Below are 14860 nucleotides of genomic sequence, written 5' to 3'. Positions count from 1 at the left end.
TGAAATAATATCACATGAAAAACTAAGTTGAACTATATTGTGTTGGGCATAGGGCTGGGCGATAAAATGGTATCGGTATTTATCGACGGTACACCATTGTCGGTAACGGTATAAAAAATGTTCGATATAGCGCTCAATATTTTCATTAAAATGGCGCGCAAAACCACCACAGCGTTGTTCAACATCAAATGGCAAACGTAAAGAAAGCGGAACGAAACTGCGCTATTCATTGCTTTGTGCTTCACGGACCGTTTCTCGGTTTGGAGTCCAATGTCAATACAGCGCGAGCCGATCTTGATCAAGTGACACTGTTACTACACAACCATGGAAGTTTGGCAGTAATAGTAAAATGCTCTAAGTGCCTCACACATCTTTTAATGTGATGACCAAAACATTATTAGTTCATCCTTCAAAGATTAACCCCCATTTATAAAACTAAAAGTTTCAAGATGTAGGAAAACCCACACTTGGCTTATTTAAAATCATTTTTCTTTTAATAAATGTATATATTTTTAAATCAAGGAAATTTCTCTGGCATTTTCTACTTTTTTATCTTAATATAAGACATAAAGAAGATATTTTTGTTTATATTTTATTTTAGTTTTTGACTGCTAAAACTAATATAATTTGTTGTTTGCCTTAATAATGTGGATAAAAAAACAAAAAAACAGTGGTTTAAATTCAACCACTAACCACAACAGTGTCAATAATTATCGATACCGAACGATATGAAACATTATATCGTGATACATTTTTTAGCTATATCACACAGCCCTAATTGGGCATTCAAGATTAACACGATGGCATCAGTTTTCTGATTAGATTGAATAGAGTTTCCAGTGAGGGGATTCTGCCAGTCTCTGATCTTACTATTGAGAGTCAAACTATGTGTGAATGTTAACATAATCTTAGTTCCCGTGACCTGGGGGAACTCAAACCATTTGATAATGTCATTATGATTATTTTTTTAGATGGGTCTACTGGAGTTTACATTCAGTGGTAACTTCCTGCATTCTTCTTTTGTTACTTTGATCTAAAGATGTCACCCCTGAGTACTGTGTCAGCCCATCGAATGCCTATAAAATAGAGTGTATAGCTCCCTCTGTTAGCATGTTCTCAATAAAGAATCCTGCTGAAGATACACCCGAGCCTCCTGGTCTTCGCTTCTGAGTTTCCTACAACTTCCTTATTCTTAGAATCATCTGTGGTGATTTCACGCCTCTGCCTGTAAAGTGATCCAGGAAAATCTGCTGTGAACAATAACACGAACCAGTGCCATTTTTGTTCTCTGAGTTTTTTCACTGCATCAGTGTGGCTTCTTTATGATTATGTTGTGGACTATAGCATGTCACTCTGAAATGACTCATGTCCGGTTTCATTTTCTCAGTCTCTGTTATCACAGCATGCATCTTTAAATGGAGAGGTAAATGTAGTCAAGAAAATTAAATGTCAGTACATTTAGTTACTTAACTAGTGAAGTAGGCTATCCCATACCCCCTTTCAATAACTCTCAAGAGTCCCTAGGAGACGGCATTGCACTTAAAGAACCTTTGAGTCGCAGTGTACTAAGTGTAAGTGATATAATTCTGAAGCTGAGATGTAGCTCTTTAAAGTCACCTTAAAATCAAAATTGACAATTGGATTATTGCAGCGTTTATTATAAATGATTTATCCGTGCACATCATTTTTTTTTTATTAAATTCATGTGACCTTGTAGTCTTTAATCAAAATAACTTCCCCTCCCCCCTGCAGTGACATCACTCCTCGTCTCTATCTGGCAGAAGAGTCAACAGCATTCATGCATGTCTTTTAAAATAAGTCTTGCATCAGAAAAACATTTATAATTTCGTTTGTTGTTGTATCTTTGACTACACACTCCGCGACCCACACAAAACGGCCCCGCAACCCACCAGTTGAGAAACACTGCTTTAATGCATACTGCTTTTTATTTTAATAGATTAATAATGTGTCTCTCCCTTTCTTTTGAATTTTACTAAACTGAATATCGCTTTTAATAAGCCCTCGGCATGTTTGGTTTATGTTATTACTGGCAGTGTCATAGAACTTTCTGAATGGATTGTTTGTTTGTGCGCACAAAGGGACAAACATCAGTAGTATAATGAAGCCAGTAATTTATTGATAAAAACTTCAGGTCAAAGACTGGTGGCGATTGTTGTGCTTGTAAACCAACCATTGTTTATTTAGATATAGAGAAACGGTCCTCACCCGTTACGTCATGTCATTAAATTTGCAGTTTTCAAAGAGAAGCTGAAATAAGCGTGGCACATATATGGCTGGCTTGTATGACGGTACTGTTTGACAGTAAAGAACCAATAGATTTTGATGTATTTTTTTTATACCAGAGTAGAAAGATACCTGTGGAAAAAACTGTTACGTTATTTGCACAAGAGTAATGAAATAAATAACCTTATTTATTTGTTATATGAATAATCCTACCTGTTTTAGTTTGTGCACATCAAGAGTAAAAAATTAAGTAAAGCCATATGCATTTAAGTATTTAATTTACTGGATTATCTTTTTCTTTTTTTTACCACATGGTTATGTAAAATGCGTAGTGGATAGAGCGATGACTTGTTTCTTTAGCGCTGGATGAGGTCAGCAGTGTGGAATTTTGGCTAACAGCGGAACAAGTGAGATCATGTGTCTGATGATGATAGCAAGCTGCACTGTCACACACCGGCACAAAACTACATAGGACTTTCAGAATACTAACTATTTTTCCAGTTTTGCAGTTTGACATCTTTAGACAAATACAAATGTCTGAATGAAGCTTTGGTTAGCATAGGATTGGAATGATGTATAAATGTATATTAAACTCATATTGGCCATCCACTAACTAAAACCCTATCCTAGTTTGAAGTTGTACATGCTTGAAAAGACTTGGTTATCGAACTGCAATATAACCCAGGGTTCGTATTTTTTATTTATTTACTGGAACTTACCGTATTAGATGTTGCTTATTCTATAAATAATGGCATGTCTAATTATCAAGTGCATGATTGGAATGGAGGAAGCTGTGCATTGCCTATCACATGAGCCATTTGCTTCTGTCCGCCACAGGGCGTATGCAGCCAACAAGGAATCTCACGCAACGCTTGTGTTCCATAACCTGCTGGGTGAGATTGATCAGCAGTACAGCCGCTTCCTGCAGGAGAACAACGTCCTGTACCAGCACAACCTGCGGCGCATCAAACAGCACCTGCAGAGCAAGTATCTGGAAAAGCCCATGGAGATCGCCCGCATCGTGGCCCGCTGCCTGTGGGAAGAGCAGCGTCTCCTGCAGACGGCCACCACTGTGCAGCAGGTAGAGACGCACACACGCACACACACACACACACACACACACACACACACACACACACACACACACAAATGCTGTATTTACTCATGGGTGAGATTTGTATATATGTACAGATTTGTTGCACTTCTATGGTAAATAAATTCCACCTTACAAAGAGTAAAAATTAGTTATTAAACGATCCATCTAGATTTCATTCATAAATAAATTCATTGTTAAAATACATATGGTGTCCTTATATTTCTATTCACCAGGCCAGTTTTCAGGTCCTTTCAAGTCAAACACACTTTGCTTGGAAATGGATTCTGCTTTGTAAGGACATATATTTAGATTTCTGTTTCTCCAATTTCTTTCTCTTCTGTAGGATGGCCAGGTTGCCCATCCCACAGGCACTGTGGTGACAGAAAAACAGCAGATACTGGAACACAACCTGCAGGACATCAGGAAGAGAGTACAGGTTAGTACATCAAATCACACTTTAATTGAAAATCATTGGTTTGTTTTGTTCACAATTAGAGTTACACATACATTCCATGAACCTAGCAACCCCTTATTGGCCAAGTTTAAAAGGCCTTTATTTAACATATTGCCCCGAGCACAAAATGAGGGTCTCATATTTTGTCCTTTTTGGGGTACACCCTCTCACTCATTCAGCTGCCTTACTCTTTCTATACAGGATATGGAGCAGAAGATGAAGATGTTAGAAAATCTGCAAGATGATTTTGACTTCAACTACAAAACTCTAAAGAGTGCTGGAGGTATGATGAGTACATGTTGCTGTCTTTTTTGTTTTTTGTCCAAAATCTCTTAACTAGTCTTAATCACTGATAAAATCGCTTAAAATCTATGTCACCATGCAGAGTTGTCCCAGGACCTGAATGGAAACAGCCAGGCAGCAGCTACCAGGCAGAAGATGTCTCAGCTGGAGCAGATGCTGAGCGCTCTGGATCAGCTGAGGAGGGTGAGATACAGCACAAAACACGGCGTTGACTTCTGGAATCTTGAAAATAATGACCAGCAACTTTACATAACATTTACAAATGTGTCAAAAGTTTGCTCTCTGTTTTGCAGCAAATAGTGACTGAGATGGCAGGGCTGCTGTCTGCCATGGACTTTGTGCAAAAGAATCTGACAGATGAAGAACTTGCCGACTGGAAGAGGAGACAGCAGATCGCTTGCATCGGAGGACCACCGAACATCTGCCTGGACCGCTTAGAGACATGGTACACAGTCAGTTCACAAACAGTCCTGCTTTTGAATCCCACCTTTTTCAATTCCTTCTTTTCAATTTTTGCCTTTCAGGATCACCTCTTTGGCTGAGTCACAGTTGCAGATAAGACAGCAGATCAAGAAACTGGAGGAGCTTCAACAGAAGGTCTCGTACAAAGGAGATCCAATTATTCAGCATCGCCCTGCTCTGGAAGAGAAGATCGTAGACCTGTTCCGCAACCTTATGAAGAGGTTTGAAATCACCCTCACGTGTTTAACTGTAAAAACAAGTGAACAGGATCTGATCAATGATGTTTTCTGTGGTGCTCTTGTCTAATTGCAGTGCATTTGTTGTTGAGAGACAGCCTTGTATGCCCATGCACCCTGACCGACCCCTTGTCATCAAAACAGGTGTTCAGTTCACCACTAAAGTCAGGTGGGTTAACACAAAGGTGAGTCATAAAGGAAGGAGGTCTAGACACAAATTGTGAACTTTTCCCCCTCTCTTTCAGGTTACTTGTGAAATTCCCAGAGTTGAATTACCAGCTGAAAATCAAAGTGTGCATTGACAAGTAAGTCCCACTCCCTGTCTATGAAACAAAATGATTTTGAGTTGTATTTTGACATGCCAATTGAAATTTTTTCCACCTATGTCCTGCAGGGAGTCAGGTGACGTGGCAGCCATTCGAGGGTGAGTTGTGAGGTTAAAAAAGATGCCATTTCCATTACCATTTTCACGTGGTTATTTGTAGTTATAGACCAATTTATGTTGGGCTGGCCAACTAACGACATTATTCATGGATAATTCATGTATTATTATTATTATCAGCTTATTTTAAGTACACAGTTGTGTAAAATAAATATTTCAGCCATTTTGTAGAAGTTTCATTTCTCTCATTAAATTATATTGAACAGTTACAGGGAAGTATCTCTCTTGTTTGTATCTGTAAGTTGTTGCATTACACAGTGTTCTGCTTCTTTTCCATCAGTTCACGCAAGTTCAACATCCTTGGCACCAACACGAAGGTGATGAACATGGAGGAATCCAACAATGGCAGCCTGTCAGCAGAGTTTAAACATCTGGTAAGCTCAGCCAATACGCCAATTTTTTTTTTTTTTTTTTTTTTGGAGATCAAAACCGAATATTCTCTGGGCTTGTGCGTTTCTTCAACTGTGGAAACTGTTGGCTCTCTGAACCAAAGTTAAACTCCCTTAAAACACACTTAAATGAACTAAAATTAGTCCAGCATTGAATGTATTTCATCTCAAGATCTACGCTGTTATTTTATACTTAGTAAATAAGTACACAAACTTTTGAAACAACTTTATTAGAGGCTAAATTGATTGTTAACTATGACACAGACATAATTTGCGTGAGCAAGAAAAAATCATTTTCACACTCAATAAATGACTTATTTCGCTCTTTCTTTAGATAATTGTAGTTAAAATATCCTCTTTAATAAGAATCAACTTCTGGAATATAAAGTTCCTCAACAAAATTTCTTAATAATATAATTAATCGAATGTGCCATACAAGCTTCAAGAAGACTGGATCAGCTGTTGACTGTATGTTGCTTGAAATGCATTATAATCCTGACTTGTTCTTCTGTCTTTCAGACTCTACGAGAGCAGAGATGTGGCAATGGAGGCCGAACCAACAGTGACGTAAGGATTTGTATAATTAGCATTGTTACAGTTTTTCATTTTATTTAGGGCTTCTATTGACGAAGTCAGTGAAAGCACCTAAGCTTTGCCCTCTGAACTACAGGCGTCTCTGATAGTGACTGAAGAACTTCACCTGATCACATTCGAGACAGAGGTCTACCACCAAGGACTAAAGATCGACCTTGAGGTGAAAAACTACACATGAACACTTCTGCCAGCAGCAGCAGCACTGGATTAGTTCATCTAAAAATGACTCTTTCATTTTTATCAAGAATTTAGAGTTAAATAAAATGTCAAACATGTCTCATCGTTACAGGATTCCTGTCACAAAGACACTGTCCTGTTGAGCTGTATATCAAATCAAAGATGATGATGATATTATTAAACCCTCATTACTTAATATGTCCATCACACTGCTACTGGTGATTGATTCAGTGTATTGAAAGCCAATAAGGTCATTGTAATAGGCTGTTGTCATGGTACCAGCAGTAGGAGGATATTACTGTGTTACCAGGCAGCGTGTCCTTGGGTAATCTGTCTCTTATCAAACCCATAACCGCACACAGTGCTGCCTAGATGCTTATTATGAGTTGATAAGACTACACGCAAAATCATTCTTTTTCTGTTGATGGACACAATAGGGTCACGTAACATACCTACACATGTTAATTAAACAAGATAATTTAAGCCATTCAGCTCTGTTTGCTTTAATAATTATTCAACCTCAGGTCTATTTGCACTAATTAGATTTCTAACAGAGCGTGCTGTACAAAAATAGCAGGATTTGTTATTCTAAATTATAAATAAATGTCTTTATCTCTGTCCAGACACACTCTCTCCCAGTGGTGGTCATCTCTAATATCTGTCAAATGCCAAATGCATGGGCGTCCATCCTGTGGTACAACATGCTGACCAACCATCCCAAGGTTTGAAACTGACCCACAGCAAGACATACTTACTTTTAGCACAAGAGGTTTTTCAGTATAAGCGACTAAGAATCATTTTCTCCCCCCCCTTTTTTCACAGAATGTGAATTTCTTCACCAAACCTCCAGTGGGAACGTGGGATCAGGTGGCTGAGGTGCTCAGCTGGCAGTTTTCATCCACAACCAAAAGAGGACTTACCATTGAGCAGCTCACCACACTTGCAGAGAAACTTTTGGGTATGTGGGTGTGTAATTTAAACCTGGAAATAAATAAATGTATAAATAATGTATATATATGTATATGTATAAGCATATGTGTGTGTATATACACTGAAATGTGCCTCTGAACATGCACTACAGATCAAAGGTTTTGGGTCAGCAAGAATTGTTAATGTTTTTGAAATAAGTCTCTAATGTTCACCTAGGCTGCATTTATGTGATCAAAAATACAGTAAAATAGTAATATTTTGAAATATTATATCAATTTAAGATAACTGTTTTCTATTTTAATATATTTTACAATGTAATTTATTCCTGTGATGTCAAAGCTGATTTTTCAGCATCATTACTCAATTCTTCTGTGTCATGATCCTTCAGAAATCATTCCAATATGATGATTTGATGCACAAGAAACATTTATTATTATTATTATTATTATCAATGCTCAAAACAGCTGTGCCGCTTCATATTTTTGTGTTAACATATACTTTAATTCAAATCAACAGCATGTAATGAAGTTTTATTAACAAAGTTCGAGAGGAGCACGGTCAAGTCACCTTTATTTCTTTATTTATATAGCGCTTTTTACAATACAGATTGTAATCTGTAAATACGGTGATAAAAGGAAATGAACAAGTACGGGGAACTCTTGAGTTCGGGCCGAGCTTGAAACCCTCACCTCAGACAGCACCCCAAATATGCATTCTTTTAACTATATCTGATTATATGTAGGGGTGAACTCTTGAAATAGTCTTTACAGTCACCTTTAATCATTTGTATCTTTGCTGAATAAAAGTAGGAATTTATTTAAAAATAATAATCTTACAGACCCAAAACTATTTTTCTCTTTCTCTCTCTGTGTGTGTATACAGTATATATCTTAACATTCTTTGTGCATCTGTTTAATTGCGCATTTCTGATTTCGTGTAGGTCCGTGTGTAAACTACTCCGGTTGCCAAATCACATGGGCCAAGTTCTGCAAAGTATGTTTCTATAACAACTTTTTGTTCCCTGTCCTGAGTTAATTTTAGTGCAAATCAGACCAGCTTATCAGATTTCCGTAAACATTGCTGTTCTGTTTCTGTTTCTGTTTGTGATTCGCAGGAGAACATGGCGGGAAAAGGTTTCTCATTCTGGGTGTGGCTAGACAACATTATTGACCTAGTGAAGAAATATATTTTGGCTCTATGGAATGAAGGGTGAGAACTCCTGCTGCACTCGTTGTGTGCGTCCATGCGGTATTTATAGTTCATTACATCAATCACTGCTTGGGTGGTTATATAAAGCTCTTGTGTGCGTCAGGTATATTATGGGCTTCATCAGTAAAGAAAGAGAGAGGGCAATCCTGAGTCCAAAGCCTCCTGGGACATTCCTGCTACGCTTCAGTGAAAGCAGCAAAGAGGGAGGAATTACCTTCACCTGGGTTGAGAAGGACATCAATGGTGAATGCATTTCCATGTACATGTCAAAAGTGTCAGTACTTCGGTGATTTGCCAAGTCAATGTTGAAGTAAAAGTTTTGTACTTTATTAATGCTTCTGTAGTTGTATAGTTGAATATGTGAAGCATTTGTGCTCATGTATGTATGTGCAGGTAAGACCCAGATCCAGTCAGTTGAACCGTACACTAAGCAGCAGCTCAACAGCATGTCTTTCGCTGAGATCATCATGGGCTACAAGATCATGGATGCCACCAACATCCTCGTCTCGCCGCTGGTCTACCTCTACCCCGATATCCCCAAAGAGGAGGCGTTTGGCAAGTACTGCCGCCCCGAGGCCCAGCCTGATACTGAATTCCCTGACCCTGGATGTGGTGAGTGTCCTTTGCGGGAATAGAATTCATTCTGGCTTAGAATAACATCTGTCTGTTCCTTGGCAAAAGTGTGTTTCCTTTCATTCTCATTTGTCTTGGAGACTATTTTTATATTGGAAGTGCACTGAAAGGGTGTGGTTTACCAGAAACGGTCTCCCTTTGAGGAAATCATCTAAGAATAAGAGAAGAGAGAATGCAAAAGCATGATTTTATCCTTTGGTTATTTTGATCCCAATTTTTTTTAATGGTAGTGTATGAAATGAAATACTTTTATTCATAAAGGACACATTAAATTGATCAAAAGTGACAGTGAAGACTTTTACATTGTAATTGTTATTTATTTTCATCAAAAATCCTATTCACTCTCCCCGTTTAATAACACGGCGATTGTTTTTCTTTTAGTAATTCAGCCCTACCTGAAGACCAAGTTCATCTGTGTCACCCCGTAAGTAGCTTTCCTTTCTTCCTCACCTCAGTATGCGTGTGAATGATTGATCTTGCTGTAGTCTCTGTTTTCTCTCTCTGTCCTCTTGTAAACTTTGAAATCTCTGGTGACTCTTCAGGCAGGAGCACATGCAAAGTACTCCTCTCAGTTTTCTTTTCAACATGGATCAGGGATGTAGCCACTACTGAATCCTCCAAGGACCCTTCACACCATCCTTTAAACCACAATCTTGCACAAGAAGACAGAAAGAGAGAGAAAATAATGCTTTAAAAAGCACACGATCAACAAAACAGCTAATTAATGGAGGTTCAGGCTTACTGTTGTCATTAACATGTATTAAGCGCACAACTTGAGGTGAACTGTTGTGTAAACACTTTGTAGCTGTGTGATTTCAGAACTCAAATGTAATACATTTAAAAAAGAATAATGTAGAAATCAAATTTATAAAATCAAAACGAAGAAATAAATTTTCATGTTAACATGAAATAACAATTGACGCTATTTACATTAATATGCGTTCCTGGACGATATTTTGAACAATTCCTTGTTTTCAGTGTAGAATATTCCAAATAATGCTTGTCCTTTTGTAATCTTTCATATTCCTATATTTATTTATATCCATATTAGACTTTCAAAATATAATTTGCTCTGCCTCTGAAACGGCACCAGATTTCTGAATGTTTTTTTTTTATGTTGACTTTAAGATAATGAGAGCAATGGTTAATGGACATGGTATATAAACTGTATGTACATGCCATGTTAGGTAACATGCTTGGCTGCAAGAAAAATTTGGTTGGAATAAAAGCTGCTTCAAACTCAGTCTTGCTTGAATCACAAATGCTTTGTCTTTGTATAGGGGTTGGATTTACTGGAGGTCATATATGTACGCCTGTGTGTGTGTGTGTGTGTTAGGCAGGCTATAAACTGACCTCTCTCCATAGGTGTCCTTCTGTCTTCATGGACTTCCCGGACAGTGAGCTGCTTGGGAACGGCTTCCCTGGGTAGGCACTAGGGAGCTGCTCTATGTGTGTGTATGAGACGTGAACGTTTGTGGTCAAACACACTCCTGTAGTTGTCTGCTAACATAGATCATTCCTTTTAACATCTCTAGAGCTTGACCAAGGGTTTCTGTTTACTCACTTCATCCCTTTATAACAAGAGGTCTGGATGTCACGGGAACTTTTCTACAAGTTAAAAGGCTGGAATGGCTGTTGTTCATGTCTCTGAATCTCAGTTTTGTGTTGGTGAACTACTTCCGCTGTAGACAAGGGATTTATTTTTTTATTCATTTCTAAGGTCACAAGCTAACTTCTGTATCAGTATGTAAAATATTTTCACTAAAAAGTGTTTACCTTCTCTCCCATGTTCATTTCTTTTCCCCATCTTCCAGTTTTTTTCTATTTCCCCCCTTAGAGGAAAGTGCTATGAATGGAGTGTTGCATTTTATGTGATGTATAAATGGTTTGGTCCCTCAGTATGTTAAACAATGATGTCTCCGAGACTCATGTCACACATGTGACCCTTATTATGGCCGTGTCCACAGAAAATGTCAACGTATCCTCAATATTATGAAAACACCATTTCAAACCAAAATATCAGTAAAAGTAACAGTGAGACTGTTGTTAGACGTTGAGAACGGACTCTTAAGAGGCTTTGCCCAACCTGAATGTGGCAAGACAAGGATACTGAGCAACAACCACACAAATGAGCTCACTAGATGTAGCACATCCCCTCTGTTGTCGGCTCTGTTGTCGGCCACAGGACCATCTGGAGATATACAGTTTTATCACATTATTTAACATTAACTATATAGTTTGTGATTTATGTTTTGCTTGCAAAAAACATACATTGCTTGCTACTTCTGAATGGCTGTCAATGGAGAAGGGTAGTTGTGACATCTCATCTACCATCAGAGGCTAACTGGACCATGCTAACCAAACCTCAGCATCTGCAAGAATATTATCTGCACTCTTTTGTGCTCAGCATCCAGAGTTTATTCACTTTTTTTTTCCGGATAGGGTAATTCAACAATAACTGACATAACTTCCCCAATGGGTTACATCTCTATTAGCAAATTCACATTTTATGAGACTCCAGGTTAAAGAAGCAGTCAAAATCTGAACAAATGAAATGTAAAATTTGGAGATGTCCTTTCCTTGTGTGGTAATAAATGACCACATCGTCTAGCGTTTGCTCGGGATGCTGTAAGATAGTCAGGGCTTTTAATGCTCCAGGAAGTTTTTGGCTTAAACTTTTATTGGGAATCTTTTAAAACTGCTCTTTTATCTTTGACTGCGAGTTCTCCGGATTGGTCCTGGTAATGGCGTTAGAAAGTGTTTTTGGAAAAACGTTTCAAAGTCTAATATGACTACAATGGTTTAGAGTAAAAATACTGTAAAGCTCCCTAACAACTCTTATACCCTTTCTCATACTTTGAATGTGAACAACTTTTAGCACTCTTGCAATATGAGCAGAACGTAGCACTTTTTAAATATAATATGTGCCTATTGTTTTTTAAGACCGATAATTTTGTTCTTGGGCAGCCTACATCTCAGGACAGGTATATTGATATAACATTTGATGTGAAATTTTACCACCTTTAGTAAAAAAAAAAAAGTATCACTTTTTTGTTTTTAAGTATCACTTTTGTTTGTGATCTCCTCTAGACAGAAAATACACGCATCAAGTATCGATCCCATGAAATTAACAACGCCTGGTTTAATTTCCCATCAGCCTGACATACTAGACAAGATCAACAGCTAAATGTCTTGAGTGATCTGATAATACTACAGTTTGACATTTGTATCATTTGATTAGTTACTTACCCACAAGTATGAACTCTTGCCTGACTTCTGCACCTCTGCTAGTGAAGTGCAGACTTCAGGTTCAGAGGTTTTTTGCTTGTTCTCTTGTCTCAACACAAGCAGGAAATAGTGTAGAAATGCAGCTTTACAAAAAACAAACCGCCCGTATGAGCTGTTTGTGGTGTTAACAAATAGGCATGGGTGAACTTTTACCTCTGGTAAACCATTCGCCAGGTTAAGACTTGATGCTTCAATGGGTAGCCGAGCAGAACACCATAGAAGTGGTCAGATTTTAAGCAGGCTATGATATACAGGATGTCAGTATTTATTCAGTAAATTCAGCCACCTATAAAAAAAACTAAAAAGCAAACCGTATGAATGGCAAAAATGTAATGTTAGCACAGTAGCTTTTCCATGTGCTAATACAGAATGATCAATCACACGGCATTTACGGCTCAGGTGAAAATGACGGGGAAATAAAAGTGGACAAGCAACAACTACAACTCCAGATTCACATTACATCACAGCTTGTCAACTATGTAGTAATATACATTTTCATTGCACTGTGTTCAATCCACTGCCTCTAACACCTGACTGAGTTGTCAAAAATCTTTTAAAGGTATAGTTCACCCTAAAAACAAATTCCATCATTTGCTCACCTTTATGTTGTTCCAACCCCATGACAACTTTGGAGCCCATTGGCTTCCACTGGATGGACAAAAAGACACTGAGACATTTCTCAAAATATATTTATTTTCCACAGTATTAAAAAAGTCATTCAGGTTTGGAACGACATGAGGTTTCATTTTTTGGGGTGAACAATCCCTTTAAGTTACCTAATATTACGCAAGCGATGCTCATGTGTGTGACTTTGAGTGTGGGTGTGTGTGTGTTGGTAAGTCGTGTGTTTATGATACATGTGAATATTGGAGTGAAGGTTTACTCATGATGTGGTGAATGAACATTCAGATCTTTCTAAATCATGACGTCTATATGTGATGGTAGGCGTAATGATTGCTTGTGTGTCATGTCTAATGTACGCTGCCTTTCTTTTGCAGGACTAACTCTGGCAACACAAGTGATTTGTTCCCGATGTCCCCTCGTACACTCGACTCTCTCATGCACAATGAAGCCACGGAGGCCAATCCGGGACCTCTCGGTGAGTCACATGACTAATTTCAACAGCTTTCTCAATATGTGTTGCACGTTAACGCCTTGTCATAATTTCGAGATGACGTTCTCGGACCGGGAATTCTGCCTTTTTGTGCCGACACTATCAAAGCCTAAATGAATCTACAGTGGTCACGTGGCACAAATAGGAGCTCTCTGAAAATTCCCAGCCTACAAGTTGCAATTACGTGCTTTACGAGGATGTTAGCGCATTTTACAGGTTGAGATTTTGTAATTATGGTTATTACAACATGGCGTGAATGCACCTATGCATACAGTTTGAAGAAATCTTAATTTTTTTTCAGACATTTTAATGTCTCATAATACTTCTCTTTAATAGTGTTTCTGTTTCCCCCCCAGAATCCCTCACTCTGGACATGGAGTTGAGCTCCGATCATCCCTCACCCATGAGAGAAGGGTTTGCAGCCTCAGCAATCTCAGATATGGACACCTGCCGAAATGCTTAGGTTTCCAACGTTTTAGGTTTTTTTTTTTGTGTTATTTACATAGGGAAAAGTAATTGTCATGTATATAATGTGCTTATGTGCTAGAGCCCTTTTCTCTCTCCGAGCCAATTCTTTTCTTTTCGGTTTTTACAGGCATAGCCACAAGCGTGCAAACGCGCTCGAAAGTTAACTTTTCATCCTCATATCAAACATTGATAATACTGAATTGAACTCATTCTTTTTTAAATGATTAAGATGTATGTTTTTTGTCTTTTATTACAAGAGCATGAGGCATTCAAGATAACAGGAGTTTTTAGCTTTTTTTTTTTTTTTTGGTCAAAGAAGGTTAATGTAAAGATTATATAAAAGTTTCTCAATATGTTTAATTGCAGACATTTGGCCATGACTTGCACTTGTATTGCAGTGTCCAACATATTTTGATCTGTTAGCAAAGCATAAAGCCAGTGAATTCTTCATTCTTCATGTTGATCTTTTGAAATGAGTGTGAAGGGGAGTAAACTTTACAGTAGTATTGATAAGCAGTACTTTAAAGCTGCCAAAACTCGGCATGATCTTGTACCGTGTTGAACATAAACTTCAAATCTGGATTAGTACAGAATTATCATTTGTCAGATAAGTTTGTGCATGCAGGTCTATATTGTCCATTTTAGCTTCTGGTTTATATAAATATATTGTATTTTACTGTTTTACTGAAAAATATTTGACTCTTTTATTGGATTTCTTCGGGAAATGAATGGAAGAAGATAAATATATATATATAAATATACATTACGCAGATGAGCAAATGTGATATTTCCACCATATACAGTGTCCTAGATGTGATGTT

General features: G+C 37.9%; 1 protein-coding gene across 6 annotated transcripts in view; it reads left to right on the top strand.

The window, feature by feature from the left end:
- stat3 (signal transducer and activator of transcription 3 (acute-phase response factor)) overlaps positions 1-14720 on the top strand; it is a 35085-nt gene extending 20365 nt beyond the window's left edge. For 2 of the 6 annotated variants that reach the window (XM_081378501.1, XM_081378500.1), the window contains exons 3-24: positions 3082-3325; positions 3684-3776; positions 3996-4077; positions 4180-4280; positions 4391-4542; positions 4622-4780; positions 4872-4964; positions 5041-5100; positions 5190-5219; positions 5518-5611; positions 6146-6193; positions 6297-6380; positions 7021-7119; positions 7220-7355; positions 8268-8320; positions 8442-8536; positions 8640-8779; positions 8930-9148; positions 9551-9593; positions 10535-10594; positions 13456-13556; positions 13928-14720. In XM_081378501.1, coding sequence (XP_081234627.1) covers positions 3082-3325; positions 3684-3776; positions 3996-4077; positions 4180-4280; positions 4391-4542; positions 4622-4780; positions 4872-4964; positions 5041-5100; positions 5190-5219; positions 5518-5611; positions 6146-6193; positions 6297-6380; positions 7021-7119; positions 7220-7355; positions 8268-8320; positions 8442-8536; positions 8640-8779; positions 8930-9148; positions 9551-9593; positions 10535-10594; positions 13456-13556; positions 13928-14034 — 2293 coding nt within the window. In that variant the 3' untranslated portion in view covers positions 14035-14720. Of the gene's footprint in view, positions 1-3081; positions 3326-3683; positions 3777-3995; positions 4078-4179; positions 4281-4390; positions 4543-4621; positions 4781-4871; positions 4965-5040; positions 5101-5189; positions 5220-5517; positions 5612-6145; positions 6194-6296; positions 6381-7020; positions 7120-7219; positions 7356-8267; positions 8321-8441; positions 8537-8639; positions 8780-8929; positions 9149-9550; positions 9594-9711; positions 10429-10534; positions 10595-13455; positions 13557-13927 lie in introns of those variants that run through there. The other 4 variants (XM_081378503.1, XM_081378502.1, XM_081378505.1 and 1 more) reach the window with 2 other exon arrangements.
- Positions 14721-14860: the final 140 nt, after the last annotated feature.

The sequence above is a fragment of the Scardinius erythrophthalmus genome, assembly GCF_964197995.2.
Source record: "Scardinius erythrophthalmus genome assembly, chromosome: 1".
NCBI classification, from domain to species: Eukaryota; Metazoa; Chordata; class Actinopteri; order Cypriniformes; family Leuciscidae; genus Scardinius; species Scardinius erythrophthalmus.
This window is presented reverse-complemented; position numbering and strand designations above follow the sequence as displayed.